The sequence below is a fragment of the Panulirus ornatus genome, chromosome 14, assembly GCF_036320965.1.
Source record: "Panulirus ornatus isolate Po-2019 chromosome 14, ASM3632096v1, whole genome shotgun sequence".
Taxonomy (NCBI): Eukaryota; Metazoa; Arthropoda; class Malacostraca; order Decapoda; family Palinuridae; genus Panulirus; species Panulirus ornatus.
In genome coordinates this window covers 57,631,231-57,648,600 of record NC_092237.1, presented here as the reverse complement: position 1 = coordinate 57,648,600, position 17,370 = coordinate 57,631,231, and the positions used below count along the sequence as shown (strand labels likewise).

The window sequence follows — 17,370 nt, the reverse complement described above, 5'->3', positions numbered from 1 at the left end:
CTCACTACACGTATGCGAGTGAAGTGCCAATTAGCACACAGTGCACGTGTGGGAGTGAAGTGAGTGAGAGCATACACTGCACGTGTGCGAGTGTGAAGTGCGAGTGAGCACAAAATGCACGTGTGCGAGCGAAGTGAGTGTTGGCACACACTGCACGCGTGCGAGAGTGGAGTGTGAGGGAGCACTGGTAGATCTGGTCCTGAGATTCCGATAAGAAATTACATCTCACATCAACACAGGCGCCGACATCTCCGCGAGCAGTATCAGATCAACTCTGCCTCTGTGGCGAAAAGAAAAAAAAAAAAAAGGTGCAGACTTTTCCCTGTTCATCCTAATGATCCTCTCGGTGGTGGTGCTCCACCACCACCACCAACACCTCTTCCTCCTCCTCCTCCTCCCTCCCCAACGCCACCACACATGGTGAGGTCCCTTTACGCGTGTGATGTTCGTATCGACCAAGCTTCCAAAATTCCTCCTTGCCAAAATCCGGTCCGACTGTGCTGGTCTTCACAAAGCAAATGATAACTTGGCCCCAGACCGAGCTGTTGGGGGTAGAAGACCTCCGAAACGTGAGGTAAGGTAAGGTCCCAGATCCAGCTGTGGGAGTGTGGAAGACCTCTGAAACTATCGTAAGGTATAGGTGAGGTAAGGTCGGGTACCAGTCTTAGCTGCAGAGGGTAGTAGAAGACCATCAGTACCATCATAAGCCACATTCGAGGTATACAATGACCTCACGTCCAATTCCTTTTGCCCTTCACGTTCTCAGGCCAACGTCACACACCCATTCCAACTCGTACGTTGTCCTCGCAGCGCCATCGCCTATCCCTCATACATTGGGCACTCCCTCTATATACATTCCTCACACTCCTCATATGTTATTCTTCTCGCCTCACGCCACTGGCACTCCCTTCCTGCACGTGATTTCCTTCTATCTACAACCTACAGAATCTAAATGGCAACAACAATCTTCAAATTGTCAGGTTTTATTCACCAATTTCCTTCCCTCGTCCGAGAGCCAACGTCTCTTCACTTCCTTCTCCAACACTCATACAGCCCAGCAGGTCCCTCCCTCAACACTACGACTGCCCCACCACTGGCGTTCTCCAACGCCCAGATGGCCCTGCCGCTCCTTCTCCCCAACGCCTAGAAGGCACCAATGCTCCTTCTCCAACGTCTAGAATCTCTAGACGGCTCCATCGCTTCTTCTCCAACACTCAACGGTCTTAATTATCTCCACCAGCACTCAACTTCTCACACAGTTCCTCCTAACCTATTCAGCACCCCTTCTTCCCCACACCCCATCATACAATGAAGCCTCCGTCGTCCTTACTAACTACCTAACATCCCCTCCCGCCCCAAGACCCCAAGGTGTCCCCTGCCCTCCTTCGCCCAACACATGCAACACTCATCTGACATTCCAGCAACAATAAGTTCCTCATATATGCCAAAAATGTTGGACAAACATCCAAACCTTCTACTCCTTGATACATCTTACACACAGGTCTCTCTAACACCAAATTAACCTCCCATTTTAGGGTAGAAAAGTATACTACTACTACTACTACTACTACTACTACTACTACTACTAATACTAATAATAATAATAATAATAGTAATATGAAAAAGTATCATATCTTCAGCATGGTCTCACGACAAAATTGGTATGACGTATTTCCCCGAATGCACCAAGGGGATGTGTCCAGGTTAGCTCTCGACATTCGTTCATCCAAAAAATGAGACATGTATTAAGGAGCAAGGCACGGAGCCTCCCCAGTATCCATGACACAATAACCACTTCGACAACCTTGACCTTTCTTGGGACCGGCATCCCTGACCTTCATTCTCAAACCAGTCGATTTGACAATTCTTATTCAGCTGAGCAGCACTGACCTTCATCTACAGGCCGGGATCAGCCCTGTCCTTACTTGTCCCTCCCGCAGCCAAGTGACCTTTCATTTCACGAAGCGTCTCCTTGCTTTCAACACCCAAGGTCAACGTCCTCGCTTCAGGGGGTTGGCTGTGGAGGGAGCACCTGAACTCAGCCCGTGGCACACAGCAGGTTTGACAACTTAACCGGCGTGACTTAACACACCACCCATTCCGTGGAGGACAACGAAACTTGATTAGAATCTAAGTTAATTCTGTCTAAGTTCCGACCCCTCCACTGTCGGAAGAGCCCTCGCCTTCCCTTCCTCCCTCCCTCCCTCCCTCTCTCTCTCTCTCTCTCTCTCTCTCTCTCTCTCTCTCTCTCTCTCTGGGACCCGGGACCCTAACCAGGATTTCCGACTCCGACACGTTCAGCCTGGGGCCACGTTCAACTACCACCCTGCACCGAATATACAGCATAGCTGGGAGTTCTTTCACCGGTATACCACGGACATTCCTACGTCAACGGCGCAGACGGGAGCATCGATGTGGTTCTTGAGGGAGTCGTCCACATTCCAACAATCTGGTAAACAGGAGAGGAAAATAATACAAGCGGGAGGAAAGAAGGCCTTTCTGCCCGTGTCCCCGTCTGATGCCTCGCCTGAAGGATACGACCTAGCAGAACCAGTGCGCTCTTCTACTTTTTCGTAAAATGAACAGCCTCGTATTGCTGATGGGACATGCCATACTGCCAGGCGAGTAATGAACCCATAGTATCTACCGTACACGCTCTTCTGAAAGCGACCATCGCTCCTCCTCGACAGAGGCCATCGACAGCTTTCCTTTCAGCAAGACATAGTTACTGCATCCCCTCGCACACAGTTCTCTCACCTCCCAAACTTCTTTCGGCCCCTTCCATCCTCACTCCCTGTCGCTGTGGTCCCCCATCCCAAGGACGAGAGAGACGTACACACACATCCAGCAACACAAGTCAAGCTAACCAGAGTCCGCCGAAACCACAGGCTCGTAAGCAACAGCAGCGTCCACGGGAAACCACAGGCTCGCTAGCACCGACTCCATTTAAAGGTGGAAGTATAATACTCCTCTCGACTCTTGAGGGAACAACGTCTATATGTGGTTAGTCGGGAGCTAAAGTGGGTCTTCATGATGGCCGAGAAGATTTCTTGAATCGTCCACATCCCGTCTTTGTCTCCCTCCGGCATCGAAAACACTTTCGTAAATTTCTCTCTCTCTCTCTCTCTCTCTCTCTCTCTCTCTCTCTCTCTCTCTCTCTCTCTCTCTCTCTCGTCAGTCCGTTTACTTCCATTCCTTCTGTTCTCGCTAATATGTTCGTTTCAATTCATCAGGGCGACCAGGTCTTACCGGTATGGCATGCCATCAAAGCAGCGTCCGTCTCCTGCCGCTCTTCGAATATAAAAGCTCCGTTTTTCTTCGAGTAAAAACGCCTCGCTTTCTGAGCACCTTGCGACGCCTGAACATGGACCCTGATTGAGCAAACCCGTACACAAGACAGTTGTTTCATTCACAAATATCATATTCACTGCCAATATATAATTTCTTTTACCTTCCGTCGACCGTAAAGTTCGTCTCAGTAGAGTCGAAAATGCTCACGTTACTTAAAATGACCACGTCCATCAGCGCTTCAGTTCTAAGGGTCGTCCAGTGTCCGACAGTCTGGTTCGCTGTCATCGTAGCCTCCTGGCTGGCTGTTGTTCGAGCGAAACCAATCCATCGTCGGGCTTCCTGGGCCTCCTGCGTCCTAGCCAGACTTCTCCAGCTGGGAGTCTACGCTGTTCTCGTCCGGTTGACAGCGCCAGCAATCGAACCTGGACTACCATCCATCTGTCGGGAGGGTCCATCCTGTTCTGTTCTCCACTCCATCCCAGCGGTCTTCTACCAAGGAAGGTCCGGCGACAGTGAGAGCCAACCTCCCTTGCACAAGGTAACCAAGAGATGTGATTTCCAACCACCCAGCTTCGTGCAGTGCTACGACATCTACCAAGTCGAGTGACACTGGCAGTGACCACACAGCTATCTCGGTGTACACCCAGGCGTCTTCTCAATCCCTGAAGCATCAACATGCGACTCCCCCTACTACTGAGGGAATCAAGACCTTCCAATCGATGTTAAACAATCGATCTACCGCATCACACACACACACACACACACACACACACACACACACACACACACAGAAAACAATCAGAATGACATGAACTTTGCGTGATGCCAAACGGCGTCAGATGTAAAATCTCTGATGGCTTTACCACATTTCGTCACCTTCAGCCTGAGAACGTGGTACGAAGCTTACCTTTAACAGGGAACGTGTTAAGAAATGTTCCTTTAACAGGGAACGTGTTAAGAAATGTTCCATTAACAGGGAACGTGTTAAGAAATGTTCCTTTAACAGGGAACGTGTTAAGAAATGTTCCTTTAACAGGGAACGTGTTAAGAAATGTTCCATTAACAGGGAACGTGTTAAGTAATGTTCCATTAACAGGGAACGTGTTAAGAAATGTTCCTTTAACAGGGAACGTGTTAAGAAATGTTCCTTTAACAGGGAACGTGTTAAGAAATGTTCCTTTAACAGGGAACGTGTTAAGAAATGTTCCTTTAACAGGGAACGTGTTAAGAAATGTTCCATTAACAGCGAACGTGTTAAGAAATGTTCCTTTAACAGGGAACGTGTTAAGAAATGCCCAATTATCAGAGGACACAGTACGAAATTTCCATTTTTAAAGGAACTTTGTACGGCATTTTCTTTTAAGAAGGACTAGTGTTGAGATCCTATGGTTAGAGACGAGGATACAGGGAATGGGCTGGTAATTCATTATTCCGGGAACTGATGACGATTCAAGTTCCAAGAAAGGATCTCGGCGGTAAACGATGATTCAGGGAACAGACCCCAGGAATAAACGAACTTCTCGGAATGGGACCCCTGGAATAAACAAGGATTTAAGGAACGGACTCCTGGAATAAACGAGGATTTCATGAACGGATCCCTGGAATAAACGAACATCTCGGAACGGATCCTGGAATAAACGAGGATTTCAGGAACGGATCCCTGGAATAAACGAGGATTTCAGGAACACACCCCAGGAATAAACCAGGTCATACAGAAACTACCCACCCGACCAGGCTATACAGAAACTACCCACCCGACCAGGTCATACAGAAACTACCCACCCGACCAGGCTATACAGAAACTACCCACCCGACCAGGCTATACAGAAACTACCCACCCGACCAGGCTATACAGAAACTACCCACCCGACCAGGCTATACAGAAACTACCCACCCGACCAGGCTATACAGAAACTACCCACCCGACCAGGCTATACAGAAACTACCCACCCGACCAGGTCATACAGAAACTACCCACCCGACCAGGCTATACAGAAACTACCCACCCGACCAGGTCATACAGAAACTACCCACCCGACCAGGCTATACAGAAACTACCCACCCGACCAGGTCATACAGAAACTACCCACCCGACCAGGCTATACAGAAACTACCCACCCGACCAGGCTATACAGAAACTACCCACCCGACCAGGCTATACAGAAACTACCCACCCGACCAGGCTATACAGAAACTACCCACCCGACCAGGCTATACAGAAACTACCCACCCGACCAGGCTATACAGAAACTACCCACCCGACCAGGCTATACAGAAACTACCCACCCGACCAGGTCATACAGAAACTACCCACCCGACCAGGCTATACAGAAACTACCCACCCGACCAGGCTATACAGAAACTACCCACCCGACCAGGCTATACAGAAACTACCCACCCGACCAGGCTATACAGAAACTACCCACCCGACCAGGTCATACAGAAACTACCCACCCGACCAGGCTATACAGAAACTACCCACCCGACCAGGCTATACAGAAACTACCCACCCGACCAGGTCATACAGAAACTACCCACCCGACCAGGCTATACAGAAACTACCCACCCGACCAGGCTATACAGAAACTACCCACCCGACCAGGTCATACAGAAACTACCCACCCGACCAGGCTATACAGAAACTACCCACCCGACCAGGCTATACAGAAACTACCCACCCGACCAGGCTATACAGAAACTACCCACCCGACCAGGTCATACAGAAACTACCCACCCGACCAGGCTATACAGAAACTACCCACCCGACCAGGCTATACAGAAACTACCCACCCGACCAGGCTATACAGAAACTACCCACCCGACCAGGCTATACAGAAACTACCCACCCGACCAGGTCATACAGAAACTACCCACCCGACCAGGCTATACAGAAACTACCCACCCGACCAGGCTATACAGAAACTACCCACCCGACCAGGTCATACAGAAACTACCCACCCGACCAGGCTATACAGAAACTACCCACCCGACCAGGCTATACAGAAACTACCCACCCGACCAGGTCATACAGAAACTACCCACCCGACCAGGCTATACAGAAACTACCCACCCGACCAGGTCATACAGAAACTACCCACCCGACCAGGTCATACAGAAACTACCCACCCGACCAGGCTATACAGAAACTACCCACCCGACCAGGTCATACAGAAACTACCCACCCGACCAGGCTATACAGAAACTACCCACCCGACCAGGCTATACAGAAACTACCCACCCGACCAGGCTATACAGAAACTACCCACCCGACCAGGCTATACAGAAACTACCCACCCGACCAGGTCATACAGAAACTACCCACCCGACCAGGCTATACAGAAACTACCCACCCGACCAGGTCATACAGAAACTACCCACCCGACCAGGCTATACAGAAACTACCCACCCGACCAGGCTATACAGAAACTACCCACCCGACCAGGCTATACAGAAACTACCCACCCGACCAGGCTATACAGAAACTACCCACCCGACCAGGCTATACAGAAACTACCCACCCGACCAGGTCATACAGAAACTACCCACCCGACCAGGCTATACAGAAACTACCCACCCGACCAGGCTATACAGAAACTACCCACCCGACCAGGCTATACAGAAACTACCCACCCGACCAGGCTATACAGAAACTACCCACCCGACCAGGTCATACAGAAACTACCCACCCGACCAGGCTATACAGAAACTACCCACCCGACCAGGTCATACAGAAACTACCCACCCGACCAGGTCATACAGAAACTACCCACCCGACCAGGTCATACAGAAACTACCCACCCGACCAGGCTATACAGAAACTACCCACCCGACCAGGCTATACAGAAACTACCCACCCGACCAGGTCATACAGAAACTACCCACCCGACCAGGCTATACAGAAACTACCCACCCGACCAGGCTATACAGAAACTACCCACCCGACCAGGTCATACAGAAACTACCCACCCGACCAGGCTATACAGAAACTACCCACCCGACCAGGTCATACAGAAACTACCCACCCGACCAGGCTATACAGAAACTACCCACCCGACCAGGTCATACAGAAACTACCCACCCGACCAGGTCATACAGAAACTACCCACCCGACCAGGTCATACAGAAACTACCCACCCGACCAGGTCATACAGAAACTACCCACCCGACCAGGTCATACAGAAACTACCCACCCGACCAGGTCATACAGAAACTACCCACCCGACCAGGTCATACAGAAACTACCCACCCGACCAGGCTATACAGAAACTACCCACCCGACCAGGTCATACAGAAACTACCCACCCGACCAGGTCATACAGAAACTACCCACCCGACCAGGCTATACAGAAACTACCCACCCGACCAGGTCATACAGAAACTACCCACCCGACCAGGCTATACAGAAACTACCCACCCGACCAGGTCATACAGAAACTACCCACCCGACCAGGCTATACAGAAACTACCCACCCGACCAGGTCATACAGAAACTACCCACCCGACCAGGTCATACAGAAACTACCCACCCGACCAGGCTATACAGAAACTACCCACCCGACCAGGTCATACAGAAACTACCCACCCGACCAGGCTATACAGAAACTACCCACCCGACCAGGCTATACAGAAACTACCCACCCGACCAGGCTATACAGAAACTACCCACCCGACCAGGCTATACAGAAACTACCCACCCGACCAGGCTATACAGAAACTACCCACCCGACCAGGCTATACAGAAACTACCCACCCGACCAGGTCATACAGAAACTACCCACCCGACCAGGCTATACAGAAACTACCCACCCGACCAGGCTATACAGAAACTACCCACCCGACCAGGCTATACAGAAACTACCCACCCGACCAGGCTATACAGAAACTACCCACCCGACCAGGCTATACAGAAACTACCCACCCGACCAGGCTATACAGAAACTACCCACCCGACCAGGCCATACAGAAACTACCCACCCGACCAGGCTATACAGAAACTACCCACCCGACCAGGCCATACAGAAACTACCCACCCGACCAGGCTATACAGAAACTACCCACCCGACCAGGTCATACAGAAACTACCCACCCGACCAGGTCATACTGAAACTACCCACCCGACCAGGCTATACAGGAACTACCCAGCCGACCAGGCTAAACAGCGTGGGGCTACTCTACTCACCGGCATGGTAGCAGGTCGCAGCTGCTGCTGCTCCTGCTGCTGTTCAGTCTCGTCGGCGCTGCTCCAGGAGTCTTTCCGGTCCTTGCACTTCTTCTTCTTCTTTTTAGAAGTGGAGGACTGCGGAGGCACGGGCAGGCCATCCTTCCAGCTCTCCATAGGCCGCGGTGCTGTGACGGCTGTTCCAGGGGGTCGGCGATAGGTTTGGGTGCGGGCGTGCGCGTGGTAGCGTCGGACACTGTCTACTCGACCTTGCTTTGTGCTGGCCCCGAGTACTTTGTCCTAGAAGAGAGGAGAAGTACCTAACATTACTACCAAATGGCGGACCCATACCATACGAGTGTCTTATTGCAAACTTATAATCTTAAAAACAAAACAATCAACATCCCCCAGCAAAAATGTATATTAATGCTTTGCAAAAGTTTCACATGAGAAAAATGACGGTCATTTAAGTCTGAGGTAGTTTGACCTGAGCGTATCTTAACGTCCTGAGGTTCGTGTAAACTGCCGTGGTGATGAACCGGACTGGGAATGTGTGTGAGGAAGGGAGGGAGGGTGGGCGGAGGGACGTGTGGTAGGTACACACCTCGAGGAAGAAAGATGAGAGGCTGGAGATGACGGGAGACACGAAGGCCAGCAGAGAGAGAGAGAGAGAGAGAGAGAGAGAGAGAGAGAGAGAGAGAGAGAGAGAGAGAGAGAGAGAGAGAGAGAGAGAATGTAGGCAGGGAAAGAGGCCGGCACGGATACAAGAGAAGCAAGCATGGAAGTAGAGTGACGGAACGGCAGAAAGGAAAAGAGACAAGGAGTGGAGGAGGCAGGGCTGTTGCTGGGAGGGAAAGTAGGAGAGGGTAAGACATGTAGGCAGGGAAAGAGGCCGGCACGGATACAAGAGAAGCAAGCATGGAAGTAAAGTGACGGAACGGCAGAAAGGAAAAGAGACAAGGAGTGGAGGAGGCAGGGCTGTAGCTGGGAGGGAAAGTAGGAGAGGGTAAGACATGAAAAAAAAAAAAAAGGTAATGGGGGAACGAAGACGCAGAGGCACATCAGTGAGGGAAGACGAATCAAGGCAACAGTCGAGTGCAGAGGGTCGGTAACGCAAGACTTGAAAAGTTAGTCGGTAAGGTAGGGACCCTACTGTGAAGACTGAGGCACAGCCTACGAAATGAGGTGAGAGGAGGAAAGCTATAAGGTGTAAGTGGTAAGGTGTGTAGTGAAGGAAGAAATGCTAAGGTAGAGAGAGAGAGAGAGAGAGAGACGCGAAATAGCTGAGGCAGCTAAGGTTGACAAGGGATAAATCACACATCAGGCAAATCCACCAGTACCCCTCTCACACTGGCCTCAAAGACATCCATCTGACTCCCATAAGCCATCCCCGAGGTCCTGGTCAAAGCAAGAGTAGACCTGGGCCACAGGTAATCACTTCACAGTTCATCAGCCGCATCCCGAACGCTTCGGTTGTATTGTTTCAACACATGTCTGCTAGCATACTGTCATGAAATAATTTTCAAGAACTGGCCTTCTATATCTATCTGTTTCTGAAGATTAAAAATTGAATGTCGAACAACTGTCAGGACTGTTCACGTGTTCTGCTGACGTTCCACGGTCGAACTTACTTATCTGCGGTGTGGAAACTTGAAAAGAGTTCCATTTGAACGTTTCAACATTAGTCGACTTTTTGGCATAACAGCGAAAAACAACGGGCGACTAAATTTGGCTGAAGAGTTCTAGGGGCACCGGAGGAAGGAGAGACGACCACACGACAGGCACTCCACGACCAGGTGCCGACAGCTCGGACCTGCGATCCTTTGCGACGGTCGGAGCGAGAGACTGAGGGAAGGGTAGTGCCGGTCTGGCGTTGCGAACCTTACTGCACGTCCGTCCGTCGGGCCACAGCACATCTCTCGCCGCCGCCGCCCGCCGCCGCCACCACCACCGCCGCTGCTGCTGCTGCTGCTGTTGTAGCTCCTGCTGCTGCTGCTGCTCCTGCTGCTGCCACAAGCCCCACTGCCAACACAGTGACAAACCACCATGGTCATAAAGGACGAGTTTCAGGACCCCTTGACACGTGCGAGTGGACCATGAGCGCCGCCGGCCCACAGGTATTACGCGGGGCGGAGCGACACACGGATGTGCACCGCTTCAGACCACTCCCACTCCTGTCCTCCACCCGCCCACCCACTCCCGTCCCTGGACACTCCACGCCACCTACACCCACCGGTGGACAGACACAGGTCACCCATACCCGTCCATAGACACTCCACTTCCGTCTGTGGATAATACATGCCGTCCAAATCAATCCCACACAACAAACACACACGTATACACACACACAAACAAACACACACACACACACACACACACACACACACACACACATAAGTTATTAAGAGGCTCTCAACACACTGATCCTCCCGGCTCAATCCATCCAACACCTCGACTTCGTCAAATAATTCGGGAAGAAGTTACTGCACCATACCCGCCACTGTTACTTCCCGCTATCCGAAATCCCTCGTCCCCATGGTAGGCAGTTCGGCGTTTACAAACGCATCCACGCCATCCAAGCTCATACAGAACCAATGAAGGAACAGCCCCGTCCCTGCTACTGTGAGCAGCGCCAATAACAATAGACTGTTGAACAAGATCCACCCAACCTATCATATCCGTCGTTCGTAGTACAAATTTCCCCCATCATATCTTTAGTCTTTGGAGAGATTTGACTCAAACTGATAATGTATCATCATTAATGTTATCATTATCATTATAATTAAAATTATGGTAAGAGTAGCAGTAGTAGTAGTAGCAGTAGTAGTAGTAGTAGTAGTAGTAGTAGTAGTAGTAGTAGTAGTAGTAGTAGCAGCAGCAGCAGCAGCAGCAGCAGCAGCAGCAGCAGCAGTAGTAGTAGTAGTAGTAGTAGCAGTAGCAGTAGAAGAAGAAGAAGAAGAAGAAGAAGAAGAAGAAGAAGAAGAAGAAGAAGAAGAAGAAGTAGTAGTAGTAGTAGTAGTAGTAGTAGTAGTAGTAGTAGTAGTAGTAGTAGTAGTAGTAGTAGTAGGTAGTAGTAGTAGTAGTAGTGCATTAGCATCATACAAACATCCAACCAACTAAGTCTGGTTGGTATTTACTTCTGCCTGACAAAGGCGAAGCCTCCTCCCACCATCATCACCCACCGCTGAAGTGTATGTACTGTAATAACAAAGAAATGTAAACACGAAGGACCAACACGGGATGGGCTGGACGCCTCGAGCAGTGCGTCCAACGAGTTGGGGTGTCGCATGGCATTTAAGGCGTGGAGGTTAACGACGCAAGGAACAGTCAGATGCCAGAATGACCTTCCGTATCATGTCATCCGTGCAGCAGACTCGGGGACGCAGGCAGCATCATTCCTGAGCCATGAAACACCTAGAGAAACACTCCTTTCCGTAGCTGGGTACGCCTCGGTTGCCTCTTTTTCTTGCCTTCAGAAATATAGATGTATTCCCCAACCGAACCTCTGTTCCCTTCACGGCCATACCTTTCACCTCCTCAAACCTCCGTTCCCTTCATGATCACACCACTCCCCTGAGCTACGTTCCCTTCGTGACCTCACACCTTTTTCTCGTCCTAATAAGACATACGAATACAAAGAAGAGCAACAAAACCAATTCCGTCGCTTGGAAAGAAACCTTATAAAGAAAGACTCAGATCTAAAATATTTCTTTTCCTAAAAAAAAATATCGCAAGCAGACGAGAAGTAATAGTTTTTAAGATTAAATTTCTATTTTTCCATGTTGATTAGACATACAACGACAACGAAATATCGTCACGAAGTCACTGCGAAGGAGATGTAATACAATCAAAACGTCTTTTTATTTTTCTTCAGCTGCAGAATTGTTGGACATTGTGTTACACTCACAGCGGAGGTCAGGGCGTAGATTACTGGCTTTTAAACTCGGCTTGTCGTATGTTTCTGTAAGGTCAGTCATTAATAAACAAGTCTTCAACAAAGGCAATACAGTTGTAAAAGTAATTTGCACTTAAGGTAACGTTTTCAAAGTTCAACCCCCTACCCAAATAATTCAGCTTTCTATGATCCTTTTTCTTTTTATTCACACTTTCCTATTGAATTCCCGTGTCGGTATACCCTCTTCGTACTATATGGTGCTCCTCTTTAACTAATTTCCCCATCGGCCGATTTGCGGAGAGAGCAGTGGGTGGGGAAGGCGCCTTCTTGCTTAGCTACCCAGTCTCTTAACTATATAGATTTCCAGCTTAAGATATCATAACTATAAAACCTCATCATACACCTTCATGTCTTCTCATATACGATCTTGTGCTTTCCATGTTCTTCCATGGAACACACTTCTTTTTTCTTTCCCCCTTTTAATTTCTCCTCCAAAACCCCCGCAGTGCAATTGTACGATTTTAAGCCCCCTTCCTCTGTCAACGACGGAGGCCATCCGGTTCCCAGCCATAACCAAATCCATTTCCACCACCACCCCTCTCCCCCCTTTCCCCCCCCCAAAAAAAAAGTATGTTGTTCCCCCGCATCATTCCCCCCCCCCCCCCACAACACCATCATCATCATCATCATCATCATCATAACAACCCTACCACGGTTAAGACTTTCCTGACTTAACAACCTGGCGCTTCCCCGGGAGAGGGTGAGAGGGAAGACTGCTGATAATATCAGACAAGAAGGAGGAGGGGGAGAGGAAGAAGGGGGACTGGGGGTTGTTCCTCCTCCCACGGCTATGACAGTGCATGTTACCTCCCATCCCTCCCACTCCACAACACCATCCCCCCCCACACCAACCCCACAACCTTCGTTGGGCGTCCCATTCGCCGTCAATATATTCCATTCGCGTTTCATAGTGTCAGGCACGAAGGGAGGCGCGTGGACGTCCGTTCTACTATGCCAGGTCCGGTTTTGCCCGTCCGTTTCGCCAGATCCGGTTCCGATGCGCGGGTGAACCGATCCACGATGCCATGCCACACACCCCCTCCCCTCCCACTCCCCTTAACCAACGGATCCGGTTTTCAGGGAAGGGTGACCGATTTACTACGCCAGAGTCCGGTTTTTGAGGCATGGGTGATCCCTCCGCCACGCCGAATCCGGTTTTTATTTCTGGGGAGGAGGGGTGGGTGGAGGTGGTGGGTGGGTGGGTTCGGGTTGCGGGTGACCATTCCAGACCGATTAAGTGGGCGTGGGTATTCTCTTAACTACGTCACATCCAATTAGAGGGCGTGGTTGTCCCTTTCACGGGGCCCAGTCAGTGCGTGTGACGTGGGTGGGTTACCTGCTTACCCAGGCCCGAGATCTGACCATCGGAGCGTGTTGCTGCTGCTGCTGCACCAGCGAGAAGCTGTGTACCCTGACCGTTAGCTCTGTACAATCATCAGACGCGTTTCAAAAACCTTATGGAAACTGTGTCAAAGGGTTGAATACCGTCATCCGGGATAAAAACAAAACCTGAGCCAGCTGGTTCCTAAGTTATGGTTTTTAACTCCTACACAGCTGGTTCCTAACTTACGGTTTTTAACACCTACACAGCTGGCTCCTAACTTGAGGTTTTTAACTCCTACACAGCTGGTTCCTAACTTACGGTTTTTAACACCTACACAGCTGGCTCCTAACTTAGGGTTTTTAACTCCTACACAGCTGGTTCCTGACTTCAGGCTTTTAACTCCTACACAGCATTTGATTGCTACCTTGCTGGTTCCTAACTCTGCTCGTTACTGCAAAGTTCGGCTCACCGATAACCACCCGACCCGCTGAAAAAAAAAATAAAAGACTAACCGGTCTTTATCATGATCCAGTTTCACGATTAATGGTTGATTATAATCGGCACTCTATAGAGTAAAACTTTACATTGTTTATCAAGGACTCTACTTCTACACCGTCCGCCTCTACCACTGCTGGGGAGCCACACTGTCCCCCTCTACCACTGCCACAGGGGCGCCACACTGCACGCCTCTACCTCTGCCTCAGGAGAGTCATACCGTCTCCCTTGATCACCAGTGCCTCAGGGGCACCGCGCCGTCCGCCTCTACCACTGCCTCAGGGGAGCCACACCCTCCGCCTCTACCACTGCCTCAGGTAAGCCACACGATCCGCCTCTACCACTGCCTCAGGGAAGCCACACCGTCCGCATCTACCCCTAGCCTCAGGGGAGCCACACCGTCCGCCTCTACCACTGCCTCAGGGGAGCCACATCCTCCGCCTCTACCACTGCCTCAGGGGAGCCACACCCTCCGCCTCTACCACTGCCTCAGGGGAGCCACACCCTCCGCCTCTACCACTGCCTCAGGGGAGCCACACCCTCCGCCTCTACCACTGCCTCAGGGGAGCCACACCGTCCGCCTCTACCCCTGCCTCAGGGGAGGCACATCCTCCGCCTCTACCACTACCTCAGGGGAGCCACATCCTCCACCTCTACCACTGCCTCAGGGGAGCCACACCCTCCGCCTCTACCACTGCCTCAGGGGAGCCACATCCTCCGCCTCTACCCCTAGCCTCAGGGGAGCCACACCGTCCGCCTCTACCACTACTGACTCACTACACCGTCCGCCTCTACCACTACCTCAGGGGTCCTGCATGTGGCGCTGCTGAGTCTACGAAACTGGAAAAGGTGGCGTGCGTTAAGTTTGGAGGGCAGGCCGCGCCGAGTGACAAAGCAGGATCGAGGGAGCAGGAGGGTCTGGTAGATAGGGGGGGAATTACAACCTCGACAAGTAGAGGGAGGGGGAGAGGGGGATAGAGGGGGAAGGATGGGACAAGGGGGGGGGGGGGTAGGAGGAGGTGGAGGAGGAGGAGGGGAAGGGAGGACGGCATTACCTGGCTGAAGTGTCATGTGGCGTCGCCAGCCGGGAGATCCTGGTTCAGAGCCTGCTGGAGGACACACCTGGACCTTCCATCCATTATCCGAGCCAATCATAATTCAGTACGTCAATGACACTAACTTAAGATTGGGAACAATGTTCTTGTCACATTAGTTTTCCGAGGGGCTCATGACGCCGAGGCGCGGAGGCCGATTAGCGGATCCCATGGTGCTTTCGAAGCCCCTGCGAAGGACTCCTGTCGCAAACCTCCACGCTATAAAGCTCCTCCCTTCACGAGGTTACAAAGGACTCGCCACAGGCTGGGGCAGACCGTGGCCTGAGCAACAGCAGCCCGGCGGCGGTACGGCTAACCCATCTCTAAGCTGGCCATAACCCGGCCGACCAATCGCCAAAACGTGGCAGATTTGGAGGAGCTCCGCCAACCCTTCGGCCGGCAAATCGGCACGTTCAGGCCTTTTAAGCCCCTCAATGGAGGGAACCTTCCATAAGCGAAGTCTTGGAAAATCAGTCCCCCCCACCCCACCGCCTTGGCCTGCCTGGGGAACGCCACACCACACCAGACACCTGCCGAGAGACCAATAAACCCTACAGCCTCACCCACATCACGACACCACTCTCATTTTCACTCCAGGTCCTTCTCGAACTCACAGAAAGGAATATGGCGTTTTTTTTTTTCTCTCTCTCTCAAATTTACATACTTAAGAAAAGAAGAAGAAGGATATAGTCCTCTCCTACAACCAACCTTGACTCGACCCTCGAGCCTCGGCGAATTCATTTCAGGAGAGCAGCGAATACCAATTGATGACACCCATCCAAGAGCAGGGTCATTCGCCTCTCGACTACCCCGCCACGGACCATCACGGACCATCACGGACGTAATCCACGACGAGAGAACGAACTCTCGTGCTCCGAGAGAGCGACAGACTTTACGTGCCCGATCTTCCCATTCAGCTTCCAGACTCGGAAGAATTTCTGTCTAAGATACTGGCCATACACGTGAAAAAGATTAACTGCGGAGGGTGACTAAGTATGTCCTCGGCACCACCTCTTTTTACATACGAGTCTGGTGTATCGTAAAAAGATCTGCCCGTCATCCCCTTCATCACAATGGTCGGTCATGTACACCACTCGCACACGATGACTCCCTTGATGGTCTTACAGTCCAGACACACACACACACACACACACACACACACACACACACACACACACACACACACCTAGATACAATGTGTGTGTGTGTGTGTGTACGTAAGACTGAGAATATATATATATATATATATATATATATATATATATATATATATATATATATATATATATATATATATATATATCCACTACGCAAACAGTAAATACGATCAGTATGCACACATCCAAAAAAGCAAGACGTCTAGGCCTAAATAGCCAACAATTTTTGAGCTCTGCCTTGGGTGTAGTAAACACATCACTAATAATTTCTACCTCCATCCCACATCAGAGGTAGGGGTGAGGTGGAGTGCAAGGAGGGGGAAGGGCGTCGCGTGTTCGACGATGAGGAGGAGGAGGGGGCAATGCACTGTCTGAGGGGTGGGGAAGGCTAGTAGCGAGCGCGAGAAGGTGTTCCGTGAGGAGAAGGGAGGAAAGCGCCTGTGTGCCCATCCTCCGTAGGAGAGTTGGAAGGATGCTGACGGGGATGCAGGCCAGTGTTCTGTAGCGCCTACTCCAGGAGTGCGTCGCCTGCCAATCCCTCGACTTCTAAGGAATTCTCGGGATTCTTCTGAGGATCCTTCGTCCTTAACAGAACTTCTTACGAGTCCTTCCCCAGCACACGCCCAGCAACCCTGGCCATCATACCACCTTCGGGATAATTCAAGCCACAAGCCATCTAAACTTTCATAATTTCTTTCTGTAATTACTGGAAAAAACACTTAAATCAAAAGCAGATGGAAAAAATACGTGTATAAATAACCCAGGAAAACTTAGCTTAAAAAAAATTGCAAAAAAAAATATTGCAGACAGGAGTGCAAGCCATCCACTAGAGGCACTTGGGGATGCGCCACCCAGCAGCAGCCAGTTCTGCGAGCATCAACCCTCCCCCAGAGGCT

At 50.8% G+C, this 17,370-nt stretch overlaps 1 protein-coding gene across 7 annotated transcripts in view; it reads right to left on the bottom strand.

Annotated features, from left to right (window-relative positions):
* LOC139753462 (uncharacterized) overlaps window positions 1–17,370 on the bottom strand; it is an 830,062-nt gene that overhangs the window by 196,690 nt on the left and 616,002 nt on the right. For all 7 annotated transcript variants that reach the window (XM_071670003.1, XM_071670004.1, XM_071670009.1 and 4 more), the window contains one exon: window positions 8,471–8,749. In XM_071670003.1, the coding sequence (XP_071526104.1) occupies window positions 8,471–8,749 (279 nt within the window). The remainder of the gene's footprint in view (window positions 1–8,470; window positions 8,750–17,370) is intronic.